Source organism: Cylas formicarius, unplaced genomic scaffold (genome assembly GCF_029955315.1).
Source record: "Cylas formicarius isolate icCylForm1 unplaced genomic scaffold, icCylForm1.1 PGA_scaffold_12__32_contigs__length_19106922, whole genome shotgun sequence".
Classification (NCBI taxonomy): domain Eukaryota; kingdom Metazoa; phylum Arthropoda; class Insecta; order Coleoptera; family Brentidae; genus Cylas; species Cylas formicarius.
The window spans coordinates 17,679,727-17,700,414 of NW_026844225.1; the positions used below are offsets into that span (position 1 = coordinate 17,679,727).

The 20,688-nt window shown below is 39.8% G+C and overlaps 1 protein-coding gene and 1 long non-coding RNA gene across 2 annotated transcripts; both read left to right on the plus strand.

The window, feature by feature from the left end:
• Positions 1-6,552: 6,552 nt before the first annotated feature.
• LOC132695819 (uncharacterized) lies at positions 6,553-7,689 on the plus strand. Its single transcript, XR_009617891.1, has 3 exons — positions 6,553-6,754; positions 6,811-6,945; positions 7,572-7,689. It is a non-coding gene; the product is annotated as an uncharacterized LOC132695819 (long non-coding RNA).
• A 4,661-nt stretch (positions 7,690-12,350) lies between these two features.
• LOC132708711 (ras-related protein Rap-2c) lies at positions 12,351-13,773 on the plus strand. The gene has a single exon (XM_060681237.1). The coding sequence runs from the start codon at positions 12,577-12,579 to the stop codon at positions 13,120-13,122; it is 546 nt and encodes a 181-aa protein (XP_060537220.1). The 5' UTR covers positions 12,351-12,576; the 3' UTR covers positions 13,123-13,773.
• The last annotated feature ends 6,915 nt before the right edge of the window (positions 13,774-20,688 follow it).

Below are 20,688 nucleotides of genomic sequence, written 5' to 3' on the forward strand. Positions count from 1 at the left end.
GGCTCGGTCCTATGCACAAGCGGTGGCGGGGGGGCCTGAACTGGTGGTGGGCCTCAGAGGACAGGAAACTGACCTGTCTTCCGAGGACCTGCTGCAGCTCAGAATGGCCTAGATTGCCGTGCCTGGAGGGTCTGGCAGAGGACGGAGGATGCAAGGGGCACAAGGTTGGTGGTGGGCGTGGACGAGAAATCGGCAAGCGCCATCACGGCTAAGGGCTCACTTCTCTTCTGCCTGGCGACACAGGTAAAAGTGAACCTGGCGGCGCCGATGCCGCAGGGAGATAAGGTGGTCGCGGGGGGCTCACACGAGGAGGGCTCGTCCATGGAGGTTGGCGGGCCTGTCGGAATGGCGGCGCCCATGGCTTCTGTGGAGGAGACCTCCGGAGGGCCCTCCGAGGATGCGAGAACCGAGGAGGTATCTCGGATGGAAGTTGACAGGGGAATCCCATGAGGGTCCACCAGTCAGGAAGCCGAAGCGGAGGGAGGTTCTACCTCGGGCTCCGATTCGGGCTGAGGCTAGCATCGTGACCCGCAGGTGGTATTCCCGCAATAACATCTTCACGGGGATATTACAGATTAACCTGCAACACAGCAGGGCTGCAACGGCCCACTTATGCAGGAAAATTTCGGAGGGCGGTACATCTATTGTACTGATCCAAGAGCCCTGGATTGTAAAATCAAGGGTTAGGGGTTTATCTCTGGGAGGATCGATGCTGCATAGTGTCGACTCCTTAGAGGGTGGTCCCAGGGCCTGTATTTTAACCATGGGGCTGGAGGCCTTTTTCCTAAGGGACAAGGCGTCCAGGGACCTGGTTCCAATTCTGGTCAGATCCCCCACTCGGGACGGCGTGAGGGAGGTAGTGGTCGCCTCTGCGTACTTTCCAGGCGACCGCAGCTGTCCTCCGCAGGAGATCAGTGACTTGGTCTCCTACTGCGAGGAGGCGAATCTTCCTCTTTTGATTGGCTGTGACAGCAATGCCCACCACGTTTTGTGGGGTAGCGCGGCAGCGAATAGAAGGGGGGAGACCTCGTGGAGTTCATGGCCTCTGCAGGGTTGCAGGTGGCCAACAGAGGGGTAGAACCCACGTTTTTCACGACGGGTCAGAGCTCGGTCATAGATTTAACACTTTGTACCAGGGCTCTGCTCCCGGAAATAACTGGGTGGTGTGTCTGTGGGGAAGACTCTATGTCGGACCATAGATACATCACCTTTGGGTTGGAGATGGGTGTTCGGGAACCCGTTAGATTTAGGAACCTCCGGGCAACAAACTGGGAACTCTATAGAGAGGAACTCGCTTGGCGCCTAGGGGGCTTACCAAGGAAACACCGCACAATGGAAGAGATTGACGAGGCCGCCGACCGAGTCAGCTCCGCTATGATGCGGGCGTTCGAGAATAGTTGGCCTGAGACAGAGGAGCATAGGGCGGGAAGGACTCCTTGGTGGAGCTCTTCCCTGGAGCGTCTCAGGAGGAAAGTGCGGAGGCTGTTCAATACAGCGAGGAGCAGCAGCCAAGGTGCGGACTGGGATCTCTATAGGGAGGTCCGCAGACAGTACAAAAAAGAACTACGGGCATCACAGAGGAGGGCCTGGAGGGGCTACTGCGACGGAGTAATGAATACCCCGGACGCGGCTAGGCTCCTTAGGGTGCTCAGAAGTGACCCTGCGGGAAGACTGGGGGTGGTCCGCAGGACCGGCGGTGGCTACACAGCGAGACCAGCGGACACACTACAACAGTTGCTGAACACGCACTTCCCAGGGTCCGCTGATCCGGACACAGGGGGGGAATATTGAAGCCGGGGGTCGTCTTGGATGCGACTACGCCACGGCAAGGAGGGTGGTTACCCATAGTAGGCTGAGGTGGGCTATTAACAGCTTTGGCCCCTTCAAAGGGACGGAGGTCTCCTGACCAGCCCGCTGATGGACCTGTTCAGAGCCTCCATTGCAAGGGGGTACGTGCCCGAGCTGTGGAGACACAGCAGGGTAGTGTTCATTCCCAAGGTAGGGAAGAGTGACTACACGGACCCGAAGTCGTACCGGCCTGTTTGCCTCACCAGCTTCATTATGAAGACTCTGGAGAGACTGGTGGACCGGTATCTGAGGGACTGGGTGGAGCTGGAGGCCCCTTTAGAGCCAGCTCAGCATGCGTACCGAAGTGGCGGGTCTGTGGGCTCAGCTCTTCACCATCTTGACTTCCAGGTTGGGTATGGGCTCGGGACGGCTGTCGGTGTGCGTGTTCGCTGACATCGAAGGGGCTTTCAATAACACGGCCCTGTACTCGATCTGCAGGGCGGTGGAAAGTACTGGAGTGGGGACGGCCATTGTAAGGTGGATCCGCTCCATGCTAACCGACAGGAGGGTCGAGGCAAGACTGGGTGGGGAGCAGGTCTCCATCGGTTCATCACGGGGTTGTCCACAGGGCGGGGTCTTGTCCCCGTTCCTGTGGTGCCTAGTGGTGAACGAGATATTGCATATTCTGAGGGAAGAACACGGGGTGTATGCTCAGGCATATGCAGACGACCTTGTGATAATGACGCAGGGGACGGACGTGAGGACAATGCAGGGGCTCCTGAACGGGGCATTGGCAAGATTCTCACAATGGTGCCTGGACAGCCAGCTGGCTGTCAATCCTGGCAAGGTGGAGATGGTCATCTTCACTAGGAAAAGGAAGATGGAGTGCAACCTCAACATTTCGATGGATGGGGTGCCTCTTTCTGCAAGCGGAAGTGTCAAGTACTTGGGCGTATGGTTGGACTCTAAGTTGACATTCCAGGAACATATAAGATCAAGGACCAGGTCGGCCTTTGGAGCTCTGTGGGCGTGCCGGAGAGCGGTAGGGGGCACTTGGGGCCTGGGGCCGAAGATCATGCAGTGGATCTACGGTACCATGGTAGTGCCTATGCTTACGCATGGGGCAGTGGCATGGTGGCCGGGGACCAAAACAGCGGGAGCAAGGCTAGTTCTTGACAGACTGAAGAGATTGGCTTGCCTCTGCATAACGGGCGCCATGAGAACGGCGCCCACGAGGGCCCTGGAGGCTCTGGTGGGGCTGCCTTCTCTGGCGGATCGGGTGCAGATGGAGGCGGCCAGGACAGCTGTGAGGCTGGCGAGCTGCGGGCTCTGAAGGGAGGGAACCTTCAATCGGGGTCCGTACGACATTTTAGAGGGCTGTCGCGTGGATCGCGGGGTCATGGGCATGCCGAGTGACGTCAAGATCCCCGAGATGACCTTCTTTGATAAATTGACCTTTCTCTTTCCATTAAGGGAAGATTGGAGAGAGGGCAGAGTCGGCTCCTGGGATGGTACACGGACGGGTCCAGAATGGGAGATCTGGCCGGAGCGTACTGCGAGACAACGGGATCAAGCTTGTCGGTCCCTCTGGGTCAGTACTGCACTGTGTTTCAGGCGGAAATTTTCGCTTTATTGATGGCGGCCAGAGAGGTGCTTCGGCTCATCTACGGAAGCAGGAGAGTCTTCTTCTGCTCGGATAGTAGGGCTGCACTCATGGCGCTGAAGTCAGTGCGTACGCGCTCCTTTTTGATAAAGGAGTGCAAAGGGGTACTGAGGAGGGTGGCTGAGGAGAAAAAGGTCACGTTGGTCTGGGTCCCGGGTCACACCGGTATCCGGGGCAATGAGGCAGCGGACGCCTTAGCCAGGGAGGGCTCCTCGCATAGGCATATAGGGCCAGAGCCCCGCTTGGGGATCGCCCCGTGTGTGAGGCGGGGAACTCTCGAAGCCTGGGCGAGAGACCGGGCCGCGGGGGGCTGGAGAGTTGCTCCGGGAATGAGGCAGGCGAGGCTTATGATGGATGGGCCCGCCCTTCCTCGGACCAGGGAGCTGCTTAGACTGACCAGAAGGGAGTGTAGAGCACTAACAGGGGCCTACACAGGACATTGCAGGCTTAGGAGGCATCTTTGCTTGCTAGGCATTGGAGACGACCCGGAGTGTAGGTGGTGCATGGAAGGGGAGGAGACCCCGTATCATCTGCTCACCGAGTGCCCTGCCTTGACATGGGCAAGATTGGTAGTCCCGGCCCTGATCGATCCAGACTCAGTGCACGGTATTGGGCTAAAGGAGTTGCTGACCTTCTACAGGAGGGGCGGCATTCTGGACGCCCTCTAGAGCGGCCTGGGGGCACAACGGGCCCATCTGGTGGCCTAAGTGCTTGGACGCCCGCGAGTCTGATTTACCACATGTCCAAAAACCTCTTCTATCCGTCAAAGACCAAATTACGTTTGTTCATACCCTTCCTTCAATTCCTCCGCCCCTCAAACAATATATAAGCAGGTATAGATTAAATAAAATGCTAGCCAGTTTCAGTTAAACTCGGAAGAATCAAGAGGATGTTGTAGTTTGCGGAATTTTCTTTGAAAAATTTTTTATTTTTGCTAAATTTTATTTTCAACACTCTGTGGTTCTAAAACATTCAAACATTCTAAAAAATTTTAGACCGTTTTTCATCTTAAAATTCAACTCTTTCCTGTTGACAGATAGATTAGAAAAATTCGTAAAAAACAATTGAAATGCTTCCACGCCAGACTAACCAAAAAATGAAAATGTCATGTGGGGGTATTTTTTAATTGGAGCTCATATAAATACGTTACAAGTTAACGTCGAGAATGTCTAAAAAAATTAGGCACTTTTTGAAAGAACAAACGCGGCAACGCTGGTGACGCTTTAAAAGTGAACAAGTATATGGAAAAACGTATACCAGTGACGCCCTAATGTTTATCAAGTGTACTGGCGCTATATGGCGGGCTTTGGGATGGATATACGAAGGTGACGCTCAATGCATGTTACCTGTCCAAGACGCTCTTATATTGAGAATGCGAATTACTCGATTTTCCGTTTAATAACACAATTTTGTCGGTGCGTTTAATTTGATTAATATAATAATTAAAAATTCATGTTTTATAACTCATAAAAAAAACTGAGGTAGATGATCCCGTTCTCGCCAATTTAAGTGTCCTATTTCGATATAAAGTTAAAATTTACAGGTTTCCATTTCTTTTTTTTCTTCTTCTTAGATGAATCCAGCAATTTTTAACAAATGCGAAAAGGGGACAGCGGGTAATTTGCAGCAAAATCCCTATTTAATCGGTTGGTATTTATTTGTGGTTGATATGCGCGTGCGCGTCTTTACCGACATTAGGGAAAGTGGTTCGAGTTGTTTGTCGTTTTTTGTGCTTTCCTTTAAAAAAAATCGTTAATTTGTGAAGAAAATTACCCAGAGTTGTCAATAAAGTCATTCACCCACCTTGAATGCCCTGGTAAGTGTTTTCGTTTAGTATAATTTTCAGTGAAGCTGTTTAAAATCTTCGAACGTTATTTTTGCTGTCGCATTGGTTAGTCATTTTTTTTGTTGTGTTTCTAATAAAGGCAACTCTTTCTTTTAATCTTGAAAACTATTAATGAAGGGCCCATTTGATGGCTTCCCGGTGTGCCGAAAAAGTTGTGTGAAAGTTCTACAGGATTTTCGAGATAGCAATAATAAATAAGAATTAAACTACAAAGCGAATTCCGAATTGGTGGCACCGAGATTGGGCGGTGCGCTTTATCAACCCCTTGTGCCGTGGTCCATGTTATTTACCTACCCTTAGCGACCGCCCCTTGGAAGTTCATCCAATACCGTTCAGGATGCAGGGGTGCGATTTAATATAACCAGTAGGAATTCCTTCTTTTGTGTTAATACGTACACCCGGGAGGGTCAATAGGTCCTTACATATTGCTATAGCTGATTCATATTTGGCAATGCATTGCTTTAAAATTTAAGTAGGTATCCAGTTTTCGCTTTACTCTCATTTTACTTACTTTATCTATCTAAACAACACAATGTGGTTACAGCAGGTGGCAAATACCTTTGGGATAGGTAGACAATTTCAGTTTTGCTCCCGAATTCCAAGTAGCCATGCGCGACAATCGTGCAATCCTATTGGTTGACTAGTGGTAAACGACAATGAAATTCCAAATTAGTACATTTTGTTCGTCTTCATGTTTGCTGAAACGAAGTGCGGGCTCTAAGAAATTACCTCATGAAAATTTTTCATTTATATTATTTTATTTCATAATGTTATTGTTAACTATATGTTACTAAGAGTTGGTGCAATTGATGGATTTATATTGTCGTATTGTGAAAATAGAAAATAAGAGTGTTTCTGAGAAGCGTTGGATTCTGGATTTATATTTCATAAGGAAATTTTCTCTTTTCGGGTGAGTCTCATGTTCGCATTTTTCTAGTGCTGTTTTTTTTTTAAACTTGCGTGTTTGTGTGTTGAGTTTCAAAAGGTTTGGTTGGTGAAAGTAGGCTCCCGAGGATTTGTAATTTTGGATGCGTCCCTCTTCGGATTTTTACTTGCTAGTTTCAAATCGACGTTTGATATACGTGATTATTTCCTCCTGTTAATCTGCTTTACTGTTTCTATATGTTTCTAGAAGTGGAAGCGCGTCGCCCTCGTCTATTTATTGTTTTAAAACGTTTGTGGAGGAAACATTCTAATTATTATATTTCGTTTATAAATTTAGTCTCTATAAAAAAAATAATTGCCTCGTATAGAAACAAGGGATTTTTACAAGTTTTGAAAAGTTGGCTTGTTATTTAGTCTTTTGTATTTGCTTTTAATGCCGTTATAACTTATTTGTAATTTGTTTTCTTTGTTGCAGTATCGGTCGCAGCCGTCTTATTTTGTTCTAATTCAACAAGAGCCGCAAGAATAAGCATGCAAGTCCGTATTAGAAGGAGCTTCTTTAAATTTAAAAGGTATTTCGCTGAGATAAAGTGAACTTCAAATATATTTTTATTTATTTTTGTGATAGGGATAGACAACTCGATCTGCAGAGCACTTGTAACAGCAGTTTAGCGGGTAGCAACACTCAACCCACTGTAGGTTTTGGGAGTTTTCTTTCTGAAAAGCGATCACACGTTCAGGGTGTAGTCAATAGCGAAAAGAGGTGAGAAAAATCCACAATATTCATTTTCACGTAAATTATGCTAATGCTAGGTCACGAAAATTAAAATTTTGTATCTTTGGTTTTAAAACTTTGCTACTTAGGTGAGGCTTTCAAGTTAGGCTATATTCGAAAGATTTTTTTTCCAGTAATTGGGTAGGTTATAAAAATTAAAGCTAAATGCCCACATTTCAGGTTTTTGATTATATTTTTTACGCAAAAAATATTCATTTTCTAGTAAATGGATAGGTTATAAAAATTAAAGATAAGTGTCAAAATTTAAGACTTTTTTACGTATAAAATGAACTTACTTAAGTGAGATCCTCATTTTTAATTATATTTTTTACGCAAAAAGATATCCATTTTCCAGTAAATGGATTTGATTTGATGAAAATTAAAATTTTTTGATTCAATGTAAATTTAATAAAAATAAAAACAAAGTTATAAAATATCCATTTTCCAGTAAATGTGTAGTGGTTGGGTTTAAAGCGAAGGGTAATTGGACTGGGTAATACAAAATAAGGATATTATAATATATATTAATTTTATAATAAATTGTAAATATATTATTATATATTAATTTTCCATGTTTATTTTCCGTGGGTATTATCATAAAATCTTTCTGCTAGAAGGAGGCTTCCCACAAGGTGATCCTAAATGAACCGAGTGGTGTCGTATGGTCAAATCAGGAGTGAGATTTTCTCAAGTAAGTAATACTTAATATATATGTGTAAATCGATCCTGCCCACCGTAGAATTTTAGCGGAATTAGCATTTTTCCAGAATTGGGCTGATTATATTGGATAGTAATTGAGAAACCTAGCGATATAAATATCAATTTTCATGCAAATAGGTAGGTAGTAAAAAGAAAATCCAGCAAGATCATTTCGAATAGGGGTTAATGACCAAAATTATAGCTAGCGTTAAAGAATATCCATTTTACAGTAAACGAGTTTGTTAAGGACTTAGAAAACAAATAGTTTTTCTTATTATCGCTGTGGCAATAATGTATAACCTATATATTGTAAAGCTGATACCGCTGCCTATGTCTTAAAGCGGCTAGCAAGCCACAACCCCTTCAGTACTATTTGACACGCAGTAGCGAATGTATCGCCCGTGCGAAAGTCCAAATAAAATGTAACAAGTGGTTTTAGTGGTCCACTAACATTATAACAGAAAGTTTGGTCCATCGACCCGATGCAGTTTGCAATTCAAAGTGAAAACAGTGGCCAAATCAACAGGCAAATTAAAAAAAAAAGACTAGCAGGACATCAAGCACCGACCGCGCCGTCTGGGCGAGCAGTCGGCTAGGATCAAAAAGGCGGCATCGGCAGTTCGACGAGAAATACTGTGAGTCGGTTCCAATTCACTATCCACACGTTCCTTTGCTTATTGCTTGCGACGAAAGTTTTATTTGCACCAACAATAGAAGTAAAACTTTATATTTCATTGTAAAAACAAAACAAAAAGATTTTATTCATTTAAAAAATGGCAGATGAGCGAAAGCGATCGCTAAATAGGCAAAGGGGTTCGGTGAAGGCAAAATTAACCGCATTTGACAAATTTGTAAAATCGTTCGAGGGAACAGATGCTTTAAATGTCGCGGAGCGCAGAGCAAATTTTGGCCGATTTTGACGCGCATCAAACAGCTCTCGAGTTAGTTACAGATGAAAATGGGTTGGATATCTTATACAAAGAACGCGAGGATTTCGAAAATGCGTTTTATTCAACAATTTCGAAAGCAAAATTTTTGATTTTAAGTAAATGTCAAATCCTGTCCGACGGAAGTTCTAGCGAAAGCCCGACTCATGCTACAAACGTTCAATTGAAGGGTGTAAAATATCCGACAATAAATTTGCCAAAATTTGACGGTCAATGGCTTGAGTTCAGGGACACCTTTGAGTCGCTAATACATTTGAACGTGGCCATGAGTGACATTCAAAAATATGGAAGGCGGTACCGCGGAAGTTCTTCTTTGCTTTTCCTTAAAGTGGGCACGTCAACCAAGGACATTCGCCCATTGCCGACTACCGTCGAGGGAAGCTCCTGCACAATGAAGTCTATTTTCAAGTGTCACTAAGCAGTCTAAAATTTATGCACACAAGTCTATTTACAAGCGGATATCACATGCCTTAGCAACGCGTTCCGAATTATTCACAGAAAATATAGCAAGTACCAAGGAAATAGGAGAGGGAACATGAGAATTAATCAGGTCTCTATAAAGGGATTGAGAGTAGTTCCGATGCTTCGCACAATCAATAAATATGTGATTAAGATCTCCTACTTCTCCGCATTCACATAAGTTATTTGCCTTTACGTTTATCCTGCATAGGTGGACCGGATAACAGCAGTGGTTACTTCTTAATCTCCACATAGTAGTAATTTCTTTTCTGATGAGATTCAATCCATGAAAACCCATTCTTCTCCATCTTAAAGACCAGGAAATCCATAGATTATTTTTAACAACTCTAAAAAAACTCAGTAAAATAAGGTTTTAATTCCAATAGAACATTCTCTCTAACTTGGTTGGCCACCCTATCCACAATTTAATTATTATTATTATTGAGAGATTCGGAAACCTTTCTGAGCCAGGACTTTCAGCCTATGTTTAACATCTAGGAGAATAGCACTCGACTGAGCATTGAACACCGCGGAAGTTATTCGTTCAATTGAACTCTCTTCCGAGAATTGCGTGGCATACGCTATGCGAGCGTTACAATAACAATCAACTTTTAACACACATTCACGTGAAGGCTTTGTTTTCTATCGACACTATTCGAAAGAAAAGTGCTTCAAAATTACGCGATTTCACTGATTGCGTTTCTTAACATTTGCGATCTTTACAACAAGTAAAAGAGCCCACCGAGCATTGGGACACAATAATTATTTATCTAATCACTACAAAATTAGACAAAACTAGAGAGTGTTAGCAAAACAAAATTAGTAACAAGGTTACTTGGGAAAATTTAAAAAAAAAAATCCAAATTCAAAGATATTCAAGGCAATACTGGCAGTTCTTATGCTGCAAATCTCAAATGCGTCTACTGTAAAGGTGATCATTTAATTTACAAATTTGAAAATTTCCTCAAACTTTCGGTCAACCAGAGAAATGATTTTGTGGAAAAAGCTCATTTATGTTCTAATTGTCTCAAGAAAGTTTGCAAATTCGGTTCTTGCAGACGTTGTAATAGGCGGCACAACACTGCTGCATGTTACCAGCGCGTTTGAAAATTCTAAAAATTCCAGTGGCGTCTCGGCAAATCAAAATAACGATTCCTCGAAGGAGGAAGTCGTTCTAGCGAAGCAAATAAAGTTGTATTATCTTCTTCTTTGTTAGAAACAAGTGAAATTTTGCTTTCTACAGCCAGCGTAGAAATTTTTGATTAATTTCAAAATATTCACTAGATTGTGGTTGCCAATCGAGTTTTATTTCAGCTGATCTTGTGGACTGTCTGTAGCTAGACAAATCTAAGACTACTGTCACCGTCTCAGGTCTAATCATTCTACACAAATGTGATGTTTTTATTTGCTTTACGTACGGAAACTTCAGTTCAAATCGTTTGTGCTTGGTTTTACCTGAAATTACGGACAATTTACCAAATATCAAAATAAACAAGTTTTTTTTAGTTGTTGTAAAGATCGCAAATGTTTAGAAACGCAATCAGTGAAATCGCGTAATTTTGAAACACTTTTCTTTTCAAACAGGGAAGAGTGGCTTCAGACCAAGACTGACTTGCCGAGGAGAGGACACTGTTGGTTGACAGACCGTTCCAAAACTGATGAATAATGAAGGGGTGTTGGGGTCGGCATTGATGGGGAAAATCCAAAGACGGAAATAAAGATGGGCGTTCGTTCTTATCTCAGCATATTCCAAACGGAAATATATATCATCTAGCTATGCGGAAGAATGCTTCCCTGACATGAATACGCGGACACTACCGCGGAAGGAGGGAGGAAGGTCACCGATATTGACTATTTTTGGTCCAGGATTGGTCCATTAAAAGACATTAATAGAACATCCCACGAAGAAACGCACAACTGAGAAACTCGAAAGCCTCGATAGGAATATATACCGGACACAGCACCCTGAAACACAACATGCACAAATTCAGTACGTGAGCGCAGGATATATTGTCCTGCGGGGCGGATGATCAAAACTAGAGGCCGATATCCATCCCGGAGCTTAAGAATTTTAAGGACATATGGGCCCACGAAATAACGCATTTCATACGAGGGCTGAACTTGATAGGATAAGTATAAAATAATACAATTCAAATATTACCTTAACATATATGGAGTTTATCTAATAAAATGTTTTTGCTTCATTATATATCAGTTTAATTCACATTTCCAAGAAACGTAACGAGCGCATAGAACGAGGACGTCTTTCTAGTAAAGGTGAAACATTTCATTCTAAATCCAGACGCGCCGGGCGTTTTTTTTATTGTTCTGGTATAAATATTTTTCGTAAGGGGCAGTGGCTTTCTTTTTTTAATTAAATAATTAAATAAATCGCGGTCGGGTCCGGTATTCCAGTGGCGGAGGGAGATACCAACTTGGGGTTTTATTATGTCGAATTGTCAAAATTGTTGTCAATAGTCGATATTTTCGATTAAAAAATTGTGGGGTCAGGATCAGTTTACCTACGCTTTATCCAACTGGATAAAATGTTTATATATTTGTTTATTGTTTGTTTATATAACCGGTTCAGTGAAACCTCCATCCGTTATCCAAACCAGCTTCAAAAAATATCCATTTTCCAGTTAATGGGTTAACGACAATAGATAATGAAAATTAAATAATAGGTAATACAATTAAAACTAGCATTGAAAAATATTGACTTTCCAGTAAATGGGTTAATGACAATGGATAATGAAAACTAAAGCTAGCGGTAATGAAAATAGGTTTAGAATTAAAAATGTCTATTTTCCAGTCAATGACCGACCCTAAGTGAAACGTAACCGTATGATGGAGCAGTCACTCGATCTTACTAAACAAATTTAAACAGTTTAAGATACCATTGACTGAAACTCCGAGAATAGAGAAATATGATGGGAGTGGTCTTTTTTTCTCACATGGTGAATATTACAATTATATATTTGAAAAAAAAACTCAATAAATATCGGGAATTTCGCGCGTTGAATTACTTCCAAAAGAGTGACGCTCGCCACCTATCACGAAAACTTGTAAATGTAAAATCTTCAAAAACAAAAATTGTAGAACTCTGTAACGTGTTTAAGCCCGGTGTACCGATAAATTAGAATTCGTACACACCTAGTGGACAGTGCGGCACCTAACTGTGGTTGTTCCGCATATAAGCGATAGATCGCGCGACATGGTCGATTATTGAGAAATTTTGCGGCTTTTGTGCGCAAGCTTAAGATTGTCCCACACCAAGGCCTCCTTTGCAAGCCGTTGGTTCCTCGTGGCTCTACGCTTAGAAAACACTGTGGTGAGATGAGTTGTTCGTCTAAGATGGCGATATGTTGCGTTTAATTGTTTATTGAAATGGATTGCAGAAATGTGATAAAGGACCGATCGAAAAGTGAGAATTTTAGTCAAGCGAAATCGGTGTTGTGCAATAGCCAAATTAAAAAACAGTTCGGTTAAGTCGTAGGAAATTTCGAACAAAACAATGCGTGAGTTTAAAGTAGTCGTCCTCGGATCGGGTGGGGTTGGGAAAAGTGCACTGACTGTACAGTTCGTATCCGGCTGTTTTATGGAAAAGTATGATCCTACTATTGAGGATTTTTATCGTAAAGAGATCGAAGTCGATAACTCACCTTGCGTATTGGAAATCTTAGATACGGCAGGTACAGAGCAATTTGCCAGTATGCGCGACCTCTACATTAAAAATGGTCAAGGGTTTGTGGTAGTTTATAGTCTCACAAATCACCAAACCTTCCAGGATATCCGTCCTATGAAGGAGCTCATTACGAGAGTTAAAGGTACCGAGCGAGTGCCGATCCTGCTAGTCGCCAACAAAGTTGATCTCGAACATCAACGTGAAGTCGACTTTGAAGAAGGAAAAGCACTGTCCCAACAATGGGGGTGCCCATTTATCGAAGCTAGTGCAAAAAATAGGACCAACGTGAACGAGGTATTTGCCGAAATAGTCAGAGAAATGAACTTTAGTCCCGAAAAGGAAAAGAAAAGTTACTGCTGTTGTACTGTGCTCTAAGGTGGCCTCAATTATTTTTTATGGGAACAATGAACGTGTTGCAACAAGCGATTTGCGTTAACTGTGCTGACTGTCAACTGTTATGGACTTTGATTATGGATTTTTGTTGTAAATGCTCATCTCAAGTATTCTTCAATGGCTTAGATCTGCACAATATCTATATTTTTATACATTGAACAAAAGGAAACCTTTTTCGTAAACAAATGATGCATACAATATTACTTACTAGTTTTTTTAAACTGATCATATTTACTGTAAGAACTAGAATAATGATAGTGCCTGAAACCAAATGAATCAACCGGGAACTGATGCATGGGATTCTACACACGGCCTAAATCGTCCCATGCCACGACTAGCCCTTTCCAAATTCAACCAGGGGTCCCAACTTTGCCAAACCAACTGATATGCAGTTACATACCATCATCAACGGTTCCATAAATCATGTGAGCTCACCTGTATATAACATAATTTTATCAGAGATCTGTGTTTGTATCATAAAAAGTTTTCAATCAAAAAGTGATGCGTGCTCGGGAATGTGTGCTTGTAGGACTAATACATGTTTTGTAAGTAATCAAAATGTTGCCGATAGAATGTGTGTTCTGAGAGCCAAAAAGGATTTGTGATATATACGTATTATAATAAAAAAAAATAAGTGGATGTTTTTTTGTTTCATTTAGAACCTCCACTGTTGCACACACAAAATAAATTTCATTTGACGTTTTCGACCGGCAAAAGCGGAAAGTGACATCATGAACTCATTTTCCTGTTGTCATCACTTTTATTAGATTACGCTTTGCCAAATGCTACTAAAAATACATATTTTTGCAAGTTGAACAATTCCAGAGAGCTGATTGGAAAGCAAACAAAGTTAATGAAATTATCTACCCAAAAGTATGAATGCGACGCGATGATCGATTTCTAAATGACAATAGGAACAAGCCTATTCGAGGCCATTGTATATTCATCCGAATACAAAATAGTTTTAGAACGCAATTTTCATTGAGCGTGTTATTTGCCATTTAAATTAACGAGATGCCGTTTAATTTGCACGTAATTTGCTTTGTAGTGGGTAAAGCAATGCCCATTGTCCCCGAGTTTTTATTTGCTGCGAGTCTATACGTTCTCTTCAAAACCCAGTTTAAAATTGTTACCCGAAAAACGTTTTTACCTGAATATTTTATCCGGAATGAGTCATGCCCATACAATTTCAACAGTTGTACTCATTAATATTCGTTTTTAAATAGAGTTTATGGAAAGATACAGATTTAAATATAAAGTTACAATATCTAATCTCGATTTTGGTTAAAATGGTAAAGGTCATAGGAGTGGCACGGTTAAAGCAAATTAAAAAAAAAGCATTATTCAACTCTATACAGATCGATAAGCTCGCGTTCAAAGCATTGTATCCGCCTTCATTTAAATTTTCTCCAATTTTCCCTATGACGCTGCCGGGGCAGAGCAGCATCCCGGGCATGGTGTGAATTTACATGAAGTATAAAGCGTGCAGATTACTTTGAAGTGCAGCTAATCAAATGACCGTTACATAGACGAATTAAGCACGAAGGTATTCCTACTTTGATAGAGAGCTGCATTTTCACATTATATATAAATATATATAAAATATTTCGCTTTCTGTGGGAGCTGTTAACTGATAATTTCTGAGTGGTATAAAATGATGTCCCCTATATTGGTAATAACACAACACATTTGATGTTACTAGAATTAATATCTGAAGCTATGCATATTTATTTTGAATACCGTTAGTTGCTTTTAAATCTTTTTATTCTCAGCATTATTAAACAAAGCAGTAGTATGCACGCCTAGGAAATAAAAACCGACCGGATATAATCTGTTGTGCATATTAAATCAAAAAATACTAATTTTACACCATGGGTACATCAATTATCGCATTGCACGACACACACCAACCTCAAAATATTCATGTTAGTCTGAGGAGGTTTTTAAAACGTCTATTTGTTTTTACGTGCCGTGTTTTAACGTTTTAGAGAATAATTAGCTTCTCTTTTCTTCACAGTTTGTTAGGATTTATTGTGTCGACGGATTGTATTTAATTTTAATAAGGATTTTACTGGAATGCAAGGATGCGATCGGATGCCCGACCTCAATACACAGAAGAAAGTTCTAAAAATAAAGCAGAAGATATCGTATCAGGCATACAACACAATAAATTATATTAAACTTGCTAACATATTGACTCATTTGCTAATAATCGTATTTTTTCTTATCTCAAAATGGTTGAAATGAATCAATATGCCTTCATTTATGAATAACCATACAACTAAGTGCAACGAACTTTAAGGTTATACGAACATAAAAAATCATGTAAAACAGCTGTTATATTTTTTGAGGTGTTGAGTTTTCTTTTTAGATACCCTCGTTTTATATACAAATTGTTCGTTATTGGTTTGTTAATCCTTTCAAGCCCTCTCCGTCTTGTTTCATTTAAAAGAAGAATATTTTCAACATTAAAATTAAATTGTTATTTATTATTTTCTAATTTTAAATTTACATTTACAATCCGTCTCCTATTTCATGCCTAATTATAAATAAATATTTTTGTCGATGCGTAGGTATCGAAATTTTTTGCCAACTGGAGAGTACTTGTGTTTTATACACGCAATATTGTTAATTGTTTACAATTAGAGTTCGCCTGAGAACCACCTTTGTTCGAAAATTTCAACACGCCATTGTTGAAAATAAGGTGCGACTTTTCGGCCGATAAAAAAATTCACTGATTGGGCTGGTCAAAATCAATACGAATTCTACAACCCGGTATTTCCCTAAAATTGTGTAACAAACTTAAATTTGATTACACACAGTCCATTCTGGTGACAAACTTAGAAGGAATTTATTTTAATTATTCAGTTATGCATTTACATTTCCACTTTTACTGGGAATAAAACTAACACCGGTTCGCTGACGAAAATGCCGTTTAAATTCACGCCGTATTGAGATTTCGGGTTTATAACATGTAAACTTGTTACCCATATTGATAAAAACATATTGCTCGATGTTACAATGAATTTATCGGCATAACTTTGCGAAAACTGAACGGGAAAATGTCGGTACCTGTAGGTTAGTACTGCATCATACTTCTTCTGGTGTACCACCTACCTACACTACACATTTATGGTTATAAGCAAATTCTTGTAGCCGTCATGTTCAATATAAGAAAGACGGTCTCGGAGCTAAGTAATTATCCCAATTAACTAAAGACAGGTTTACAAATAGCGAAATTAGTAACGATTTTAACTGCGGGCTAAGCGGAGTCACGATCTATAAAAACCGCTAGATAAAAATGATGATCATCGGTCCATTGCGAAATGTTTTGGTTTGCAAAACTTCCAGTTGACTTTAAGATGAAAATATTTTTTTTCTGTAGTTACTTCCCTGTGTTTTATTACTTTAAACAAAAAATTTTTATTCTGCGGTATTTGAAGCCATGCTTCCCTCTCGTTGCCAATATTTCAGGAGTCGATGTTAAAAATCACCGTCATCTTTAATAGATTTTTGCGTTTTTGTAAATAAGTAAGTTTCCTTGAAAGCATCTTGCTTGATAATGAGTCTGCTATTTATTAATGATTCATGCATCTCATCGCAAGTGTTTGCGATTGATCCTACTAAATGCGAAATAACCATATAATAGAAAACTGGTTGAACAGGGCAGGAGTTTTTCGCAATTACAAAATTGGAATTATACCAAATAAAAAATTGTTGCTAAGCCTTTTGGGTTTTCCTCTATGCATTACCGTTATTATATACAACTAATCGGAAACAATGATGATTTGAATTTATTATTCCAGCCAGCTATAGATTATAATTCGTTCTCAGAACACTAAATTCTCGTTCGTTGAAGTAGAAGTTATTTGAGATCCGTTACACGCCACATCCGGTGAATTTGAAAGACGAAAATCTGCATTGCAGTGTTTAAATATCGATATATCGGTGATGTCGGGACTATAAATAAATTAAATATCAATTATTCAGTAGTGGTTATAATGATTTAATGATATTAAAACATAATATAAACCTCCTCTAATTTGTAAGCATTAGCTTTAGTAGAGTAAGGTCATTGTTATTAGGTCAATCTTTCGTTGTTAGGTAAAGTTTGTTCATAGATATAAGAGTCCAAATTAAGGAAAGACCCGGGCAATCTGTAAGAATGAAATATGGCCGAGAATTTAATTATTTGGGGTTTTGTTAGGAAAGATACTAAACAACATTTATTTATTTATATTTATATCTAAAATAAAATTACAAATTATTTTTATTATCTACTTAAATTACTTAAAATTATTCACATAATATATCAGTATCACTATCGCTATCATCGCCTGTTCTAATTATTATTTGTTCTATATTATTTGCAATATGGATATACGATTGTTCTGCCTTTTCTATACGTACGACACGACACAGAAGTTTTCTGCATACACCGGAAGGATTTTGTCTTCTGTGTTGGGTGTTAGGCAGATTTTTTATTGTAAACTAGCCAACACAGATGTGACCCAGTTGCCCTGGGACGACAGAAAAAAGTTTTGCATTTGTGGATTATTAGCAGTTGGTTTTGGTTATATCACACGATCCATGGGATTTGTTTTTTTTTGCATATAGATTTTTGCTATTGTATATTGTATTATTATTTACTATTGAAATTCGTCTAGATAAATCGAGAAAACGAGAGCTAATTTTGTTTACTTATGAAAAATGTCAACGTAATTTGTAGGCATATTAATTTCGATAGCGCATCAATAACAGTGAAACCGTAAAAGCAAATTGATGTAAAAATAATTATTTCTTGTGGCAATAGATAAGAACTGGATCTCTAAATAACATTTGACAAAAACGACCAGCTTGTTCTGGTAAAATGTTTTCTTCAACCCGTGAGATTTTCAATCAAATTTCAGTTTTAAGTAATTTCACTGATTTTGACGACTTTTCAGCTGAACGAGTTTTATGGCTATTAGCGGCCGTCTAAAGTGTGTCGCATTGTTCGAAAATATCTTTAATGAAATGTATGTTCCATTGCAACGATTTGAAGGCGTAAAAGCCATGGGAGGCAGATTTGTCACGAACCGTGTGTAAAATCGGCAGAAAATTAGCCGTTTGGGGTGTTTACATGGATCGAATGGCTCTATCCGATAAATTTCCTTTACGATGCCGTCAGAGAAGATGCGGATATTCGTACAGCCCCAATTATCTGATATCTTTTTCTATTCATTAAATATAATTTAAATATATAAATATAATTTAATGCTAAATGCTAAACATAATTTAAAGAATGCGACAGACCTACTCAGTCTTTACTGTTTTATCCAATAACTTCCACCCTACAACGGCTTTATGGATTTTCTTTCTATTCCAGTATATAGTTAATACCTTAAAACGTATTGATTAATATTATGGCTGCTCTCCATTACTTTTAACTCGCGAACTAACCAACCCGCTGTCAAAAATACCTATATGCTTAAATGCAGAGTTTTTCTTATCTAAAAATATATTTCGTTTGCAAAGCACGCACTGGGATTTTAAGGGCACATTGCAAAATAAATACAATGAATTACATAAAATTGAACAAATTTTATTTGGGAGAACTGGGAATTTTTAATATTAGAAACGCAAACATTTCACCATTAACGGCTGGAGGTCAGTGAAGATCTGAAACTGGGAGGGGTCATACAAATAATCATTGTGACTGTCAGTGTCGTGTACTAATGCTTGGGTTTGGTTTCATAAAATTATTATTATTATTAGCATTAGAAAAATATTTCGTATATGTACGTAATGTCTGCAAATATTCCCACTTAAATTTTCACCTACCAAAGTTGACAATCAGGTGAAACTACTGTTGTCACTCCTAACAAATATAGACGTATGTTACGCCATTGGAAAGTAATCTGCCAACCGGTCTACTACCTACTGTTCAACCCAAGTGTGTATGTTTTTTTAAGGGTAAATAATTTGTGCGAAAATGCTGCATTTTCGGGGAAGGCTTCACATTTTGTGTACGGGGTGTCTCACATAAAGCGACCCATACGCTTTTCTCAAATCCCGTAATAGTTACCGTGATATTTAAGAAAATTTTTAGATTGTTGATTTTTGGAATGTACAGGGTGAATGCCTCAATTCTTCGGTATCGACATCAACTTTGGAATTTTAAATGCGTTTTTGGATTTAATGGTGAACACAAAGGTACCCTTCATCAGACCCCACGGTTTAATAAATATTTAGTTGTTATTGACAAATCAGCATATTAAGAACAGCCCCCAAAGTACATTTTTGGCTAACTAGTAATCTTTGCAAAAGGAATATGTTTAATGATTTTTTGCGATTTTTGAGTCTAAAATTATACCGGGTGTCCTTTTATACTGTATTAGGTTCGAAATTTGTTGATACCAAGATCTGGCGCACCCTGTATTTATAACTTTTAGCAGAACACGCATAAAACATCTTCCGTACCTATTTACAGTGATTGCGCTTTACCATTTCTTGCGCATTCTGTTTAAAAAACAATTGGGACACCCTATATAATCCAAAAGTGAATAATCTAAAAATTCCCTTTTAAATACAAAGAACTTTTTTATTTAAAATTCCTTGATAACTACTATAGGTTTTCAGAAAAGTATATGGGTCACCTTATATGAGACACCCGTTGCATTGTCGTGCACATGGTCAAACGTCTTATATTGATTTATTTGGAATTTAAAAGGATAATATATCGCCGGTTTACTGCTGTTTGTTCCGAAATATCCGCCAATAACTACCAAATTTTTTTTTTAATTCCTTGGTCCGGTTTGGATTCCATTTGATGTAAATAAAACAAGGCGCTGCATAAAATGTTGTACCGGCACAGCTGTGGAGAAATGCGATTCCCGGTAATTTATGGGCATATTTAGCTCCGCCATAAATTTTATTACCTTAATTACATTTCGAAACATTTACGATATAAGCACAATGGCGTTTTACTATTGGTTTCAAATAGTCCCCCTAAACTTTGGCAAAAATGAAATTAGTCGGAATAATAGAAACTGGTCGCAGCCAGCCAGCTCTTTATCTGAATCAAATAAAGTGAGTAATAATTTAAAAAGAGACTTCATTTTAAAATAAGTCGGGCTGTAGATGGATAGGTACGAAAATTCCGATTTTTTTTTTTTGCATTTTGACTTAAAATAACCCTGCCGCTTATCAGTTATTGTATATCTCGCAGGCTTATGCTCGGAAACTTTTATTATTAATATATTTTCGCAGTACGGCAGAAATAATCCCATATTTTTAGTGCAAATTTATCTCTCGTATTTCGTCGTTGCGCGGTATTTGTTGCTTCGCGAACGATCGTGTTTCCTCTGTCATCGTTGTTTCTTATCGAAATAACAAAAACAAAAAACTTATATCTAGACGATATCCTAAAACAATGGTCCCCGCAAACTACTACGATTTGAACAGCGAAATAAATATCCAAACATACGTCCGTCTAAAGTATGGTTAAGTGTAATTGTTATGCAATTAAATTTGTCAAAATTTTAATGAATATGGTCATATTTCTTA

Excerpts from the sequence above, each read along its gene's own strand:
- LOC132708711 (XM_060681237.1), top strand. The coding sequence starts at position 12,577 with ATGCGTGAGTTTAAAGTAGTCGTCCTCGGATCGGGTGGGGTTGGGAAA.